At 46.7% G+C, this 17693-nt stretch overlaps 1 protein-coding gene across 2 annotated transcripts in view; it reads right to left on the reverse strand.

The window, feature by feature from the left end:
• Positions 1-17693, reverse strand: part of LOC126537828 (cell adhesion molecule Dscam1-like) — a 192729-nt gene that overhangs the window by 62637 nt on the left and 112399 nt on the right. For both annotated transcript variants that reach the window (XM_055074467.2, XM_050184906.3), the window contains exons 9-10: positions 9837-10241; positions 2660-2821 (exon numbers count right to left, since the gene is read on the reverse strand). In XM_055074467.2, the coding sequence (XP_054930442.2) occupies positions 2660-2821; positions 9837-10241 (567 nt within the window). The remainder of the gene's footprint in view (positions 1-2659; positions 2822-9836; positions 10242-17693) is intronic.

Here is a 17693-nt window from a genome sequence, read left to right on the forward strand (position 1 = left end):
CGGCGCTTTGTTTTCTGCTCTTAAAGAAAAGGGCCGTCTTGTGACGCGCCACTGATCAACAAGAAACGGCGACATAGCGACTCGACGCTTCGCACCCTTCTCATCAGACAGGCAGCTCGTATTTTCGCCGCGGCAGCACTGCAAGCCGCACGTCTGATTGTTTAATTTGTTTCATCAGTGCGATTAGCATAAGTTGCCTACTTCAGCCGTCTGAGATAGGGAAATGGTTGATGTTGCCATAGAATGCTTATCAATAAAAGAAAAAGATAGACATTTAACTAGGCATTCGATTATTCTTCAGCAAAAAAATTCTGTACTGCCAAGCAAGCGTCGCTGTCTTTAGATCTCGGAGTCGAGACCGCAAACGAAAGTGTCGAACCACTGTAATAAACTTTGCAGTCGTTGTGCATGTCTCGTGATTCGTGCTTCAGGCGAAACTGCCACTTTTCTTTGGGCTATAGACACTCGTGTAAACGCATTTCCTTCTCTATGGTCTTTTCAGTCTGTGACTTCCCTACGATGCCTGTAGAATATATCCCAATAGTTAAGACTGAAAGGAGCCCGTTGTATTAATATTGAAGGTAATTCAAGCAGCACCCTGAAATGTTACTCTGCACTGCATAACAACTGGGAACTTCGGACAGTAAGAGCACATGACTTGAACATTTAGAACTTCGATGATATTCAATGAGAAACTGAAAGGGACTTCAACGAGATGAATTTTTACGCGTATTAAATGCCAGGAAGCGCATACTTTGCCTAAGGTGTGCGAGGAAAGATTTCGCACTCATCGGTGCACTGTTCTTGCTGAAATTTCGCAAGGCCACCAAGTTATGGAGTCAATTCGTTTAGTGCAACATTCGGCGCACTAAATTGCTTCTTATTTAAGCGAAAAATTCAAAGTTACCATTGCTTATGAAGATTAACGCTCCTTCCGCGATGGCTCATTCATAACCTTGTGTCGCCGCCTGACATCAGGTTCAGAATGTAGCCGAAAGGACAGGTGTCCCATGTGTTGCACGCTCCTCTAAAGAACAGGTGTCAACCGTGCTTTACAAGCTGCATTCTGCAGCTGCCAGCAGGCGGCAGCAGAAATTCATAACTGCACCGTTGCAACAGCAGCTTGTGTTTTGCGAAACCAAGGTAACATTGCATTCTTTCTTTAAAAACCAAGCAATTGACAGTGCCGAGGGGCACGCTTAATGACGTAGACTTGCAACAGCGATTCTTTCTGCGAACTTTCAGCAAGAACAGTGCCGCGGTATGCTTAAAGTATTTTTCAGTACATCTTAAAGGACCCCTAACCTGGCCCCATAGCAAATTTTGGTTATACGCTGCAAGTTGTTGCGTGTACACTAGGGAGCGTTCTGCCGTAAAATTTTTTTCAGATCGCCTCATAATAAGCCGAGATGTAAATATTTGAGTTCCCAAAACCCATGATTTCCGCAGGCGAGCTCCACTGCCAGCGAGACACTCTTTCTAATGACAGACTAGCCACCGCAAGCTAAATTTCTTCCCTGCGTACTTCCATACCGGACCTTGAGGATCACGTGAAGCATGCGTTACGGGCCCCGCCTTCATTCTTTTTCTCCTCGCTTTTTTCTTTCTTTTTTTGCAGGGCTGCGCACTTCCGCTGACGGCGTTGCGCGCGAGCTGTTGCGATTATCTCGCTTCGCGCAGCCCACGATTAAGCGCGCTGCGCACAAGGACACATGACTAGCGGTATAATTCATTGCTACACGAATACTGAGGCAGAACAAGCGGATCGCAAAGCATGATGAGATGCTGGAACACGGTAGAACACTGCATAGTTTCGGTGGCAGTGCGTGTGACTGCATGACCGTGAGAACAAGCAGACGAAGCGGAAGTACATCGCTCTTGCCTCGGTGCGAAGTAAAACAAAAAACACGTAGACATTTCGTTTGTGTGTTTTATTAGTTCCCTAAACTTCAATTCGTCAATTCAAGCAACAGATCACACAAATAGCAGATGGCGCGTTGAATAATTTTCGAAGTCACATGTCACCACGAGCGACGTCACACTGCGGACACGACTACGTAGGCGCGGGGACACGAGTACGTCACCGTACGGCTTGGAGCACGGTCGCCGCAAAGGAAAAGGAAAACGGCGTTCGGATTCAAACTTCAAACCTTTCTGCGGCGCGTAGAGATGTAAAACTTTGCAGACACGATCGTTAGCCCGCATTCTTTGCTCTGCGCTTGTCAGCCAAAAATGCCAGACCTGGCGACGTCTGGCCCCTTAAGGGATATATGCACATCGCAGTATAGCGCCACCAGATCCCTCATGCAAGCTCAGGTGTTTACGCAGTAAAAAGTATTAAACATTGTCTGCGAGTGACGTCAACTTATAACACACCTTGGAAAAGCTGGGATAAAATTATGGCGATTTTCCTTAGTATCACGATTCGCAAGAGGATGTGTGCATGCAATAATAATGACCCTGTACTTGGCGTGCCTATGTGAAAAATTTCCTCGATACCACATTATTTGGTCTCTTCTGAAGGGATTGAGAGAGCAGGTGGGCCTTCCTGCCCACTGCCTCGAAAAAAAATTCGAGTAAAGCTACATTAGATAGAACATATCCCAATAATGTTTCATTCTTTCTAACAAACACCGGTTTAATAGGTAGCAGCACTCACCGACTACGGAAACGTAGGTTGAGCCGCTAGCCACGAGCTGCGATTGTCCCGTGATGACACACGTGTATTCGCCTTCATCACCAAACTTCTGCGCCTGTTGAACTAGAAGGCGCCCTCTATTGTCCACGGACTGGCGATAGTTGACAGGAAGCACCATCCCCGCTGAAAACAAGAGGGCCAGAAAAGAAAGCAAGCAAGAAATTGAAGGCTGAAGCAGCGGAAGTTTAGGTTCGAATAATTACTGATTTTTACGCGCATGGTTTTCCCGAGTGTTTATTTATTTATTTATGTATTTATTTATTTATTTATTTAACGATACATTAGAGGCCCCAAGTGGCATTGCGCAAGAAGAGGATGTAGAGGAAATGTCAATGTACTATTCAAGGAAAAGTAGGGAAGATGGAATACCGGTACAGTACCAGTTTAATACATAAAGAGCAACAGTAATAGGCAAGTGACTCCACAATACGGAAAAGCGATTACGTAGAACTGTTAGAATAAATAAACGAAATACCATCTTTTATGTTTGTTCAGTGTGTTCATACAAGCCGAAACAGTTTATTCAAATGCTCTTGCTGCGCTGCTGATAGTAACACGCACGCGCACATGTCTGCATAGGATACATATTGTAACATATACGTGTGATATATTTGCAAAGCAAAGCGCACAACGCTGCCGCAGTGGTAGGGCTAGCGAGTCCACACCCGATAGTGACACCGTCGTCATCAGCATTCTCGAAGCACTGACCACAGGATCGCCACCCTTTATGTTATGCGCCCGCGGCAGAGACACAGTCCTGGTGGAATTAAGGATAGGGTCGAAAGTGGGTATGGTTTCAGGCGACAGATATGGACTCTGCCACTCCTGATTGTGTGACAGCCGGCGACTAAGGATTTAGCGGAGCGATCTCATGGGCCACGTTAGTGACCTTGCGTATGACGCGGAAGGGGTCAATTACGTGAGATAAACTTTTCGCATAGTTTACGCGAGGTGACGGCAACCCCAGCAAGACGAGCAATCGAACAGGCAGGTGCACCTGCTTGTGTTGGCGTTCATAAAGAAACTTTTGATTAGCCTGTTAAGCCGATATGCGATCAGGGTCAACCTGGCAGGCAATGCGAGCCAGAGCAAGAGCCTCACGGACACGTGCAGTAGGTGAGTCAGCGTGAGGATGGAGTACGGTATCCATGGGCAATGGTAGGTTGTAGCGAAACAGTAGATGAAAGGACGAATAGCGAGCTCTGTCATCACAGGAACATTGGTTGGCGAAAATGACCAAATGCACGTTATTGTACCAGTCCACGTGGTCCACAGACACGAATAGAGCAATCATATCTGTGAAGCTACGGTTGAGGAGTTCAGTGAGGTCGTTTGTTTGTCGTTGGTACGCTGCGGCGAACTGGTAAGTGTTCCAGCAGGAACGAAGAATGTCGCCCACTGCATTAGACTGGAAGCAATGGCGGCAGTTCATGGAGTACCATGGCGCAGGATGACATTGTCAATAATGAAATAGCCTACCTGCGTAGTGCAGATGGTGGGCCGTGCTCGTGTCACAGCGTACCGCGTTGAGCAGGCAGCAGCGACTACAATCCATCTAGTGTGAGTGTTTGGAACGGGAAAAGGCCCTAGATGTCCAAGACCTAGCTGGAAAAGTGGTTCACCAAAAATCTCAAAGGACTCAAGGCTTCCAGCAGACAGTAAGGCAGGTGTTTTGTGATTCTGCTAGATATCACAAGCAACCACTTACTGTCTCGCAGAACGGTAGAGAGTATAGGCCAAAAGAAGAGCCACCGGTTCGTGACGGAGCTGTCTCAAAATAGCAGAGCGAAGAAGCGCGTGGACAAGAAGCAGCAGCTCAGAGCCTTCAGGACAGCCTCTGTAGTGGTGTGAGGTGTCTTTGTAAAGCCCAAACATCCGTAGGGAACGGTCAAGGTGTGGGAAGTTGAGACCGTCTATAACGGGTCACAAAAATAAGTCACGGAGCTTTTTAGGGGCTATGTGGACGTTGTCTGTAACGGAGAGAACGAAGGCTTTAGGCTCATCTTCCAGTGCTTTAGGGGGATTGGCTGGGCATTTAGACAGACAGTCGACGCCTTCGTGTCAAGCTACCCAGATTTGTAGAACACCGAGCATGTTTATTATTGTCAATAACGCCGTATAGTCAAGGCGAAAAGTGGGGTCCTTGAGTGAGGAAAGTCACTAAAGTGCATGGTGATCTCTAATAACTGAGAAGTACCTGTCATACAGGTAAAATGGTAATTTTAATACCCGCCATGGTGGCTTAGTGGCTATGGTGTTGGGCTGCTAAGCACGAGGTCGTGAAATCACATCGCCGCTGCGGCGACCGCATTCCGGTGTGGGTGAAATACCCAAACGCCCATGTTCCATGCATTGGGGCTGCATTAAAGACGCCCTGGTGATCAAAATTAATCTGGTGTTCGCCCGCTATAGCGTGCGTCATAATCTTATCGTGGTTTTACCACGTAAAAACCCAGAATTCAGTTTAATTTTGGATGGCCCAGACGACAGCTAAGCAACAGCGTTCTGTGAAGGAGCAATTTTGTTCCGACGGCAATAGACGGCGGCTTGTGTGCCGTGCTATTCTGCGAAAGATGTGACTGCACGCCTGCAGCGTCAACAAGGTGGCCGAGTACCCAGATGTCACGGTGAGCGCAGCGATATTTCGACGAGTCAAGCTGGATGTCGGCGAGTCAACAATGATGTTGTCCAGGTAGTAAAAGCTTATGGACCACTTTAAGCTTCGAAGAAGAGCGTCCACCATGCGCTCGAAACTAGTAGGAGCGCTACATAGGCCAACAGGCGTCCCTTTAAATTGATCGAGGTCATCTGGAGTCACGAAGGCGGTCTTTTCTCGGCGTCAGCCGTACACAGCAATTTGTCGTTAACTTCATCGAAGGTAAATTGAAAAGAAACATTTAGCGCCGTGCGAGCAGTCCAGTGGACGATCAATAAGCGGCACAGGATACACATCCTGCTTCGTAATCTAGTTGATGTGGTGTAGTCTACACAGGATAACGAGCTATTGTCCTTGTCATTGACAAGTACGACGGATGATGCCCAAGGACTGCACAAGGGCTCAAATATGCCTTTACGAAGCGCTTTATTCACTTCCTGTTGTATAAGAACATGCTTTGGAGCTGGCACACGGTCAGGGCGTCGGATAATGGGATTCCTATCGCCGGTGTGAATGTTCAAAGTGACCATGGAAGTCTAGCCCAGAGGACGGTCACCAAAGTCAAAGATATCACGGTGGGAAACGAGGACCTGACAAAGAGTGGTAGCTTGTGCCGGAGCGAGTTTTCCGGATGTGAGAGGTAAGAGTGGTGGCAGGACAAATCTGACGGTGATGATGTCGGTTAAAAATAAAGTGGAGGATTTTGGGGTCAAGGCAGGAACCGTGTGGTCGGCCAGTGGGCTCAGGTGTGCGAGTGATATGCCATGTGGAAGAATCTGAGTTGAGAAGCCAAATCTGAGGATGGCGAAAAAGGTTCGGTTATTCGTAACTGTTACCACCTTGTTGGGGAGCGTGACGTTGCGTGTCGTGGCGATCTAATGAATAGGGAAGGCAACGTATTCGCCATCAGGTAGAGGAGGAAAAAATAACAGTTGGACGTATAGTGCGGTTTCCAGCGGTAGCCGAAGAAACTCAACGGAGCGTGGGCGGTGTGGGCCGGAAGCAAGGTTGTCGGAGCAATAAGGTAGTTCTAGCCAGAGAAGTCCAGCAAAGCAGTCGATAAGGGCAGCGTGTGCGGACCGAAATTCGATTGCAAAGAGGAGGTCATGGGAGCATTGCTCGAGGAGAGCAAAAAAACATCAAAACAAAACACAACAGGTATCTAGTGACCGGGAATGGAGGAGCAGGTAGTGCACATTCTAAGTAACGTAGGTGTTCTCCCGTCAACTTCTCGGACTGGTCAAATCTTTCTTATGCATCTGGAACCAACGTCGCGCAATGTGCCACAAATAGCAGGTGAGAGTTTCATGAATTATCGCCAGGTCCCATTTGTTCTTGTTGCTGACGCACTCATGCATTGTCAGCCAGTCATCGACGTCCACGACGCGTGCATCGTTGAATGGCCCGGGATCACGACAGTACCAACACTGGGCCACTTGGATGGTTATCGTGGTGGCAGCAACGTGCAAACCGCTGCGAAGACCCAGTCCCCGGTGTTCTAGAGAGTTGAATCCCTACTACCACCAAGGATGTTACGGGAAGAAACTATATGCGTAGGATATTTTTACAAGGCAAGGCTCACCACGCTGCAGCAACCAGAGGAGTATCGCGTGCACACCAGATAGACAAATCGTCGTTGTCGTCATCGTCCAACCCTTCAAGTACAGGTCACGCGAGACTATATATCATCTCCCCTATGTGCTCATTCGTATCAATAACGAAGACTCCATCGGTTTCTATATTGTTGCCGATTTAGCATTGTGACACAAAACTATAGCAAACACAAGCAGCAGTTGAAAACTAATCGGCCAAACAGTGCTTCATGGCCCTTGGACTGCTTTATGCGCGCCCACGGGAAAGGAATGCCGAGGCTGGTAGCCTTTGCCTGCGCGGCCACCTTATTGTGAGACAGAGAACTGCGTATGAGAATGCCAATAGTAGAGTTAAATGCTTAATGTACCACGCGTAGCTCCCGTTTATTTTCTGCAGTGGCTCTCAGCGCTGATTCTCATACATTTTACAAATCAAAATTGCTCATGTTGCACTCACGGTCTTCTCATTCGAAATTACGGGGCGCATAGATTTAAATGGCCTAAACCTTCTGATTCAGTTTACTCTAGTTGCACAGTCCAGTGATGATAGATAAATCCTATCGCAGTTTTTCACATTTTGCTTCCGAGGTTGTGCGTGTCTTTTTGTTTACTCGAAAAAATACCTTGCAATGCCGACCACATTATTTGTTTACTCGGTGTCCCTAGTTGGTTCACCGTTTTCTGAATTGTCCTATTTTGCCATTGCGCGACTACTGTGTCCTTGTAGAAATTGTAGAAAAAGCATTTTCGTGCGAAGTTAGACATTTCACTACACACTCTCAGTTGGTGCACAAAAGTGGTCAAGTAGGGTCCAACGAACTTTTCTAAGTAAAATCAGGCTAGGCGACTATTGAGGGAAATGGTGTATGGTATACACGAGTGAATCAAACTCAGCGCAGAAAGAAGCGTTCCACTGCGCTTGTTATCTGAAAGGCAGCTTTTATAGACCGCCCAGAGGTGGACGTTCAACAATTCTGCTCCCATACGACGACACTCGAAGATGCCCATCTAGACCAGCCGCTGAGTTGAGACAATTTCGGAAACTGGTGCCTTCGGAACCAAGGAGCAACGGGTAGCAACTTCATATAAGACGAATGACGCCAGAGGGGACAATATTGAAGACATCTAGTTAGTTTCGTGAATTGCCGAGCTTTCAGGCGGGTAAGCCACACGTAAGCCCTTAAGGAGTCGACGGTGCTACGGCAGCATCGTGTCTTCCACTTCAGCAGCCATTCTGAGCTCAGCCCTTTTTCGAACACATGACCAAGAGCACAATGCTCCCTCTTACTATTTGCGCTTCATTTTATATGTCTTAGTTGTTTATTTTAAAAACGGGCTTGTTAATTAGGGAAACACAAAATATAGTGAATCATTTCAATTCTTTTTACTATAGGCAATGTATTGCTTCAGCACCGTTGAAGCCAGTGATGATTCAAGGCATCACTGCCTTCAACGAAAAAAAATACTTGTGATATGCCAGGCAATTCGGTGCAGCAGTACGTAAGGAAGCCGTTGTGGAACACATAGTGTATGGAATGTAACTGTTCTTTTGCTTTTGGTTTTTCAGAAAAAAAAACAAGCCAGAATATTAGCTGATTAGGTAACTATATTCTTAAAAGAACAGTAAACAATCACAAAGAGTTGCATTCATTTTTTGAGACAAAGCAACCCTCAGTTTTATGATTAGCGACCTCGAGGTTAGCCGAAAAATAAACAAAAACGAAAAAAGTGCTTCAAGTTTAACGCATTACCTGCTCCTCATTTCGTAAATATTGAAAAACTATATTCAGCACAATTTATTATTTGGTCGATCGATAAGAAAACAATGCATTTGAAATCAATGAAGAACGGCACGGAGAATTTAGTCAATTTTTATGCTGACTCATTGTTAAAATAGAGGAAAATACCTCGAGATGAGTAACGCCATAGTAGGCGTGTACACTGCAGATTTAGCCGCTGAAGTGAGAATGAGAACCTCTCACCTCCGTTTTATAGAGCAATAACCAACGTACTTGAGCAAAATAAATGCAAAGTAAATGATACTAGAAATTCTCTGGCACCGTTAGTTCTTTACTGTTGTTCATTTCTGTACCTTTAAAGTGGCGTCAATGCTAATATACATGACTAGGCACTGCGGACTTGCTTTGCCTGTTCAAGATGGCATTCGATTGCTTTGCTATGCCACCTCGACGTGGTCTTTCGGCAGCTCGTCGCTGGGAACTTGGCTATCCTGTATCACTATATTAGCTAAGTTAGTGTATTATATGGCGATGCGAAGCATCATACACAAGCGCTGACGCAGGTAGTAGGCGTGCGATTGAGATCACATTTCGCCCGTTTGTCTATATCGTGATACCATTTTTTCGCCATGTTCTGGTGCCTGAAACAATATTCGTTGTAAGGAAGTTTATCTTCTGCTGATAGTGGTAGTTTTCTATGCAAGTTTTCAAAAATATTAGAAACATGTTGAGCGTCGATGGAGGACATCAGTCAGTCGTGACGATACAATACTTTCTCCGAAATAACATGTTACACTCCCAGTGACATGCTATTTCTTGCAACAGTACCCTTTCAATCCTATGCGATTACGCACTTAGTGGCGAAACAAAAACTAACTCAGTGGATGATGTACAAGACACACGGTCTGTTGTGTGTCAGTGGCTAACTAGCACGCTAACGAGCATGTTCACCTTCCTATTCACATCAAATAACCCACATTTTAAGTTCTACATTTATGGAAAGGCATTCTTTGAGTTCACCGTTTGCAAATATTCATGTTTTTTTTTTTGGTATAGCAGTTACGTTGTGACGAAAACAGCCCCGTTGTTCGGTATGCTTTGTTACTTTCGCAAACATTAGAGTCAATCAAGTCCAAGCGCACGCCACTCACCTTTCCGCCAGACGAGCGACTCTATGGGATAGCCACCGTAAGGACAACGTAGGGTCAGCAGGGTGCCCGAAACCACGGTGACATTACGCAGGGGTCGCACGAAAGGCGCTCCTTCAACGTCCACTCTCGCCGAATGAGCGTCCGTGGCGATGTCGTTGCGTGCCACGCAGCTGTACTCCCCGCTGTCCTCCAGCCTCGCATCTGAGATGTTGAGGACGGACTCCACGTCGGATGCGGCCCGCTCGGCGGTGATCTTGAGTCTCTGCGACGGGTACAGAAAGTCGCCGTCGATGGCCCAGCTGATCTCGGGAGTTGGACTGCCACGTGCACGGCACCGGAGCGACAGCGCGTCCCCTCGCTTTACGGTCAGCGATGCGAAGGTCTCCTCCAAGGCTGGGGACATATCTGCGCTGGCGGAAGCAGATATGTGTGAAATTGAACTTTTGCCAGCGGAGCACGCAAGTTTGGCAGCCACAGTATCACGAAAGGGGACACGTAGAAAACGTTCATTGATGGGTTGTTTTTATTTATGTTGGTCTTGTCAGTGCTAGGTGCTACGATGGCAAACAAACTAAGATGGCAGCAGTAATAGCAAAATCTTGCTTTGTTTTTTTCAAATGCAACACCGCATGAACTTTTGAATCCGAAAGCGTCAAATGGCCCACTCAGCGAAAAAATCAGCGTCTATCACCTGAACAAGTGAAAAAAATTACAACCATCGTACTCTGTGAAGATGGAATGCCAGCGAAAGCTGATGACAGTCAAAGCTCTCAAACGAAAAGCAAGGTGCTTTCGCAGCCATTCCATCTTCACAGAGTGGAATGATTGCCATTATTTGCGTTGCGAGACTGGCATCATTGCTCGGTCGGGGCTGCCCCGCTTGCGACTGTTGTTTTCGTTGAGCATCGCGGGAACCTTTTTCTTCGCTGGTCGTTTCGCGCCGGCGCCTTTTACATTCTCGTTGCTGTTCGCTCCGGCACTCCTCGTGCGCATGTTGTTCTACGGGTGTACGAACTGTGCGTGTCCGCCCCATCGATAACGCAGCTGTTTTTAGCGCCGATACCTCTACGTCACACTTTTGTTCACGACGGGCGTTCTGATCTGTACCGCATTTTGACATCTGCGCCGCCGCACTGCACCCATATCGGTCTTGTCAGAAATCGCCAAGTCCGTTTCTGTTGCTGGACGCCGAAAAAGTATGGAAGGTTAGTCATATACAGCTTTCTCTCTAAACCCGACCTAAATTCCAATTGGCTGCGATCCCACGTCTCGAGCGTGCCTCGACGAAGCAGAACGGGCCAACGGGTGCTCCTGCGATAGCGCCAGCTGTCGCGTGAGGGGAGAGGGCATCAGCCAGACGCCACGTCACATTCGCTTTCGCTCTCGGAAGCCTTTGATGCGCACGTTCCTTGTCCACGCAAGCCTTCACCTGCGTTCTAACTGCGCGTCGGTAAGGCGAAATCAAAACGCGCCAAGCTGGCCAAGCGTCTCAAAGCGCACACTATAGCCCGCGACGAGTTCATAAGTCGGAGGACCTCAAAGTGTCATTAGATTAGGCATTACTGATTTTGCATTCACAACTCATAAGAAGTGCTTATACGTGTCCTCGGATATTTTTCCTAAAGACCTACCGCAACGAAGTTTACCTTTACTTAAGTCTTTACACATGAATTGTAATTATATTCTGGAAGAAACTTTTTCAAAGCTGCAGCGCAGGTAATTGTACAGATTTATGATCAGAAGCCTCTAGGTTGCATCTAAGCAGACGACTCGTACAACTAGTGGTTGGCCGGCATGACTAACTACCGTATTCAAGAACGTTCAACGTTTCCTCGAGACTCAACGCAGTAATTTATAGCGCCGCCCCTAGAATATAAATGATTTATGCACTTCATTGAAGCTCCAGGGCAATGTGTGAAAGAGAGGGGTCTTGCTAAGCCGAAGGGTGGCATTTTGCTCAACAGGATAGAGAGGTGGAACAGCTTCGACTCAAGGGTAGCTTGAGAAAACGGGGTAAGTCCTGGCACGTAAACTTAGACACGTCTTAGAAGGCCGCGAGAAACTGTAGGAATGTCCTGCCGAGAAGCCGTACGTTGTAAGTCATCGGTCACTATCGAGGTTTCATGGAGGCATTTCTTTTTGCAGTTTTGATATCAAAACGTCTACTGTTGCGAGCCATTCGCTATTCATGCAGTCGTATTAAAGAGAAAAAAATTCGTAAGAAGCTTGCTCTATATCTAAACAATTTACGCGTGGCCCAGTATTTCGTTGCAGCTGCTATTTAGCTCTATCTTTTGGAAATTGGTCATGATCTACAAGAAATTTAGAAGTCCAGAATGTGTGACAGTGCTCTACAACATCAATCTCTTCGCTACCTTTTTTTAGCGGTTGTTGTTGCCTCTGAGTATATTCCTGGAGTAGCATTCACATTGGCGCACTTATAGCTACCGGATACTTGGTGAGGATAGTGAACAAGTGACGGAAGCGCCATCTCTAATAGCTTGTTTTTACGACCCAATCATTGTGTTGTTTAGCATCAAACAAATAGACGTGTTGGACAAGCTTCTTCATGTCATGCGAACGAACCTAAGTGTGAGTCAATGTGAACCAGCGTAGTGACTGTGTTGAAGTAGTCAATGCGAATTATTAAATCTTAGGAAGCAAGGGGTCGGCAAAACAACGGTCTCTCCAAACGCATCTTTCATCTGTGTTCACTTGTCTAACGCACCATGTAGGTAATTATGCTAGGAAAGTCAACTTTTCAAGAAGTATTTAAGTTAAAATAAAAAAATTGCGTGAAGCCAAAAAAAAAAGGAAATAATTTCTGCTGCGCCTGTTTCTGCACGCCACAATAACTTGTAAAGTTAGCTTCCCATGTATCGGCATGGCTATAAAGAATATTAACTAATTGCGCAAGCCGAAAAAAGGACAGCACATAATGTGGAACACGAACAAAGTTGATCTTAAGCAAGAATATAGCAAATAGCAAGTTCATCAAAAATAAGATTACCAGGAGACCTTCCAAGACCCATAGTTTTCAAACTCAGTAATCGCCAGTTGTTATGGTAATGAAATGAACTGTGTAGTCTTGAAGACGTTGACATCTGTCATGATAAAGAAACACCTACTCCTGACGGCCAATGAGGAAAACGCGGAATTAATGCTAATTTTTATACTAGATGATAGAATTGTCTCATTCATTAGGAGACAAAGAGTTTGAGGTAACCTTTGTCAGCGTTCTCCGTACACAAAAAAATTTGCTCCTAGCGTCCTGCCAAGCGAGGAAGTCGAAAAGGCCGCAATCGAGCGCGCGCCGCAGCGCGCATTGAAAAAATTTAGGCAGCCGGCAGTCGATGTATTCAGCCATTGTACGAATCGTTGAATCTATGCACTTATCTCATCCTGCTAGATCGCTTATTTGACTTTTGCGCATTGACTTCAGTCGAGTTTTGTTGACTAACGGCAAAACGAGGCGTAAAGTGAAATAAAATTCGAAAAGTATGCGATGTTGGTATAGTTGGTTCAACATGACCTGTGACGGTAAACTGGGTCGAAAGAAAAACACAGAAAGAACACAGTACTACGTGGCCCGCGTACTTTTCGCGCATTATTTTTTTTTTAAACAAGACTATTTTGACCCCGTAAACAGAGACACACAAGGAAAAAGGATGCCCATAACTTCCTTGGACTATCTGTACAGAGGGGAAGCCAACTGAAGTATCCTTTGCTAAATTTTCCAATATTTTCTTTTCTCTCTCTCTCTCTGCCTCCCCACACACATACAATATATATATATATATATATATATATATACATGGGGGGGGGGGGGTGTAGCCACATGAGTGAATGACGAAGAAATGTGAGCAGAGGGAACGAGGAACAGAAGAAGGAAGCTTTTGCCCCATTTGAGGTGCGGCTTGAAGTATATTCAATAAACCCCGTTTCTTTAGCGTCGTAACAGTTTTGGTGTAGGTGCCGGGTATATATATATATGTGTGCGTTTGCGTGTGCGCGTTTGCGTGCGTGCGTTTGCGTTTGCGTGTGTGCGTGCGTGTGCGTGCGTGTGCGTGCGTGCGTGCGTGCGTGCGTGTGCGTGCGTGCGTGCGTGTGTGTGTGCGTGCGTGTGCGTTTGCATGCGTGTGTGTGCGTTGTTGTGCCATTACCACCAGCCCGGATTCCGAATCTACAAGATGCCGAATCGATCCTGCGAACGCCCTTTGGACAAACCCGGGGCTGCGCCGAAAGGCACAGCGCCCTAATTCTCCCTTGACAAGTCAAGATACTGAGCCGTCAGGCGGCGTTGTCCTGCGGAGAAGTGTCGGCGAGCGACATGTCCAAACCTGCAACCAAGTGCCAGACAGCCCGGCGCCGTACCTCCCTTTGCCGGGAGGTCACCGCGCCCGCCAACTTTGAACGGGGTGGCCAGCGCGGTCGCTGGTTGGACCTCTCAGACGACCGTCGAGTGCTGGCCTTGTATCGGGCCGTTTGAGTGACAATGGTTTCTCGGGCCATTATAAGCTGCGACGCGGCCGCCTGGAAAACCGGATCCGCCGACCCACCGGGAGCCAGTGCCGCTCTCGACTGGAGTGAGATGTGTCACGCGTTTTCGCCGGACGTCGACGTGCGGGAACAGTCGCGTTTGCTGTGAGCTCTCGGCCCCCGTGCCGATCCGATCTTGTCCTGTATAATGACCTGTATATAATGTATAAAATCCCTTTCGTTATTCTCACCGACGCCTGACTCGGAGTCTTCGCTACCAACGCTCTGTCACGAAACGGGTGACGAGCGCTACGGGACCACCGCAAAGTCGTAATAGTGGTGGCACGGGTGCAAACTCGTAACAGCGTGTGCGTGTGCGTGTGTGCGTGCGTTTGCGTGCGTGCGTGCCTGTGCGTGCGTGTGCATGTGCGTGCGCGCGTGCGTGTGCGTGTGTGCGTGTGCGTGCGTGCGTGCGCGTGCGTGTGTGTGTGTGCGCGTGTGCGTGTGTGTGTGTGTGCGTGTGTGTGTGTGTGTGTGTGTGTGTGTGTGTGTGTGTGTCTGCGTGTGCGTGTGCGTGTGTGTGCGTGTGCGTGTGCGTGTGCGTGTGTGTGTGTGTGTGTGTGTGTGTGTGTGTGTGTGTGTGTGTGTGTTGAACTTTCGCAGTTATGTCGACACAGATATACACAGAAACAGTGCACGCAATATGTCTCAATGCCAGTGGTGCCACAATCTATGCTGTCTCGAGATCGGAGGACGAAAAATAGGAGGATCACGCTGCGGATTCGCGACACTACCTACCATCAATATCTAAAGATACGAGTTCTGCGAATATACGACTGGGCCCGCCTGTGTGACTGGGCACGTTCGCGATTTAACGCTGATGCGCGAATGCTGGGGTTTGGGTTGTTTTGGAGCGTCCACTCGGACGTGCGACGAAAAAATAATCTGTCTTTCACCACTCTAAAAGAAAAGCCTCCTTAACTTCCTTGACGAAGCGATTGCTTTCAGCAGTGCCTAGTTAATGTTTAAGGACTCGCTCATCCTGTACCTGTTCATTCGCCATGCCTGTGCGAAAATTCTACCGTATCACATATACAGCCACTTTGTCTTTACAGAAAGCAGGTTTATGTTCGCTTGTTCGATTACGTTACCCCTCCGCCCTATGCCAAATACGTTGTCTTCCTTTTTCACGGTAGTAGGCTTTTATTGTTCAATTTCCTTAATCAATCTGTGAAATCTTTCTCTGGCGTATTTTGCGCGGCTTTAGAGACCTTTAATAGTATTTCACGGTGAAATGCAGCATGAGCTGCTTGTTAGTTACATTTTCAACACAGGGAGAAGCCAAAGTAATGTCAACGAAATGTGGATCAGCCCACGCGTCTGCCAGGAGAAGAGGTAAAAAGAATGGCTGTGGGAGCCCTCGGGCACTGAAACCGGGCACCTGCGTAAAGGTGGAGCACCTCAGGGCTCTTGGACGTATTGTTTTTTCTGTCAGACATGGAGCTATCAGTAAGTTGCGATAATCTTTTCCTCACACAAATTGTAAATCTGTGCACGCCCAATCTCAACAAAAAAGTGAAAGAAAGAAAGAAAGAAAGAAAAAAGAAAGAAAGGACGCAATCAAGTGTATAGAAAACAATTTAAGTTAGGAAACTGGACAATCGACATCTTGCACAAGATCTGCATTTTAGACGAGTCTGTTCAGAGAATATGGTTACGTGAAATACTACAGCGTACGCAGCCGGGGCAGTGAATAGTCGATACAGTTGGAATGAGCAATGTCCACATTATTCCTTAGCTGTGGGGGCCGAGCAGTAAGCATAATCGTGCTGCAGCCAGCAAATTAGGTAGGCTTACAAGTCCCGTGGTGAACGATCACTACACAATGCTGGTCGATATATAGCCATAGCGACACGCTCAAAATAAATGGAGAAATGAGTGAACTGCAGTCGTATTACCAAAAGTTATCAGCATTACCAGATATTGAAATTTGTTCTGAGGTACATTGTGCTAGGAAACCGCGGTAATGCAATGCCAACCAGCCCAGTGCTGAATAGTCGCGTCATTCATATGCTATATCGTTTTGTCTTCTGCCTGCATCATAAACTCGGTCATCCCAGCATAGGTCAGGAGACTGCAGACAGTATGTCAGTTGGCCACAGTGCAGGTTGGTTCAGTGCTTAGTATTATTCAACGAAAGGAAAGATAACAGCATTAATCATTTCTTACTGGTCACGAAAGTAGAAAAGCAGCAAAAAAATAACTAGGGGTTGTCGCTCTTCTGACAGTGGGCTTTGCTCTGACGCATTGACTCCGACTGCGAACTTTCCGAGATCAATCTTATTGTGATGACCGGAACGTGCTGTTTACACTTCTTCCTCATTATACTACGAAATGTCATCAGTAGCAAAGCGAATGGCGGTGCCCATAGACATTTGTTCGAAACTGCGTTTTCTGCCAGTTTGTTCCTTCCGATCCTTGTTCAAGTGAACATCTGCGTGCTTCTGCGCAACATTTCTTCTTCCGGTCTATGCATGTCTCCTGGCTGCCTAATCGTGCGTGAATCATCCAAGCACCGTAATAATCAGAGTACGGTAGATTTGTCGCTAGGATGTCATCCCTTGCTGGCCAGCACCACGGATCAAAAACGATCGATACGTGTCGCGTCAAACTTATAGTTCTCTTTTCTGTCTTGCAAGGAACGAGGAGAACAGGAGGCCCACATTTCTTCGGCGCACTATATTTATTTCATGAACCGTTCGCTTGCCGCTCTATGTTTATTATTATTTCGGTAAAGTAGCGTGTGCGTATGATTCTTTTTTTGTATGTTAAGGCCTTCCAATCGCCTTGATAGAGCGGTTTATGTATACACTCCATTTTAGCTTTCTATCGTGCATCTAATTTTTACCCGCCCCCCTGCGTTTCTAGGAGGCCCACTTCGTGCGGTTGGTGGTCATCGTTAACCCCGCCCTTATCGTTATTTGCTGCATTTTTTCTATGACCGCTTCTTGTACTTTAAGCACCCCACTAGTATTACAATTCTTCTTGATTCTGTGCACCATTGCAGAGAACTGAGCTCAATACATATGATCTCCACAAAACGTTGTGCATAAATTAATTCTCCAAATTACGTTGGTCAATAGTAGCACAAGCTTTAGGCTAACAAAAGATGCTAACAGACATGCTAAACTACAACTTAACGAAAGGGGGTTAACCGAGGGACCCGATATTTATTAATCATATCATCAGAAGCAAACAAACATTGACGCCAAGGACAGCTTAGGGGAAATACATGCACTTAATAAATGAATTAAAGAAATAATAAATTAATGGAAATGAAAGTGCATGAAAAAACAACTTGCCGCAAGTGGGGAACGA

Source organism: Dermacentor andersoni, chromosome 4, assembly GCF_023375885.2.
Source record: "Dermacentor andersoni chromosome 4, qqDerAnde1_hic_scaffold, whole genome shotgun sequence".
Classification (NCBI taxonomy): domain Eukaryota; kingdom Metazoa; phylum Arthropoda; class Arachnida; order Ixodida; family Ixodidae; genus Dermacentor; species Dermacentor andersoni.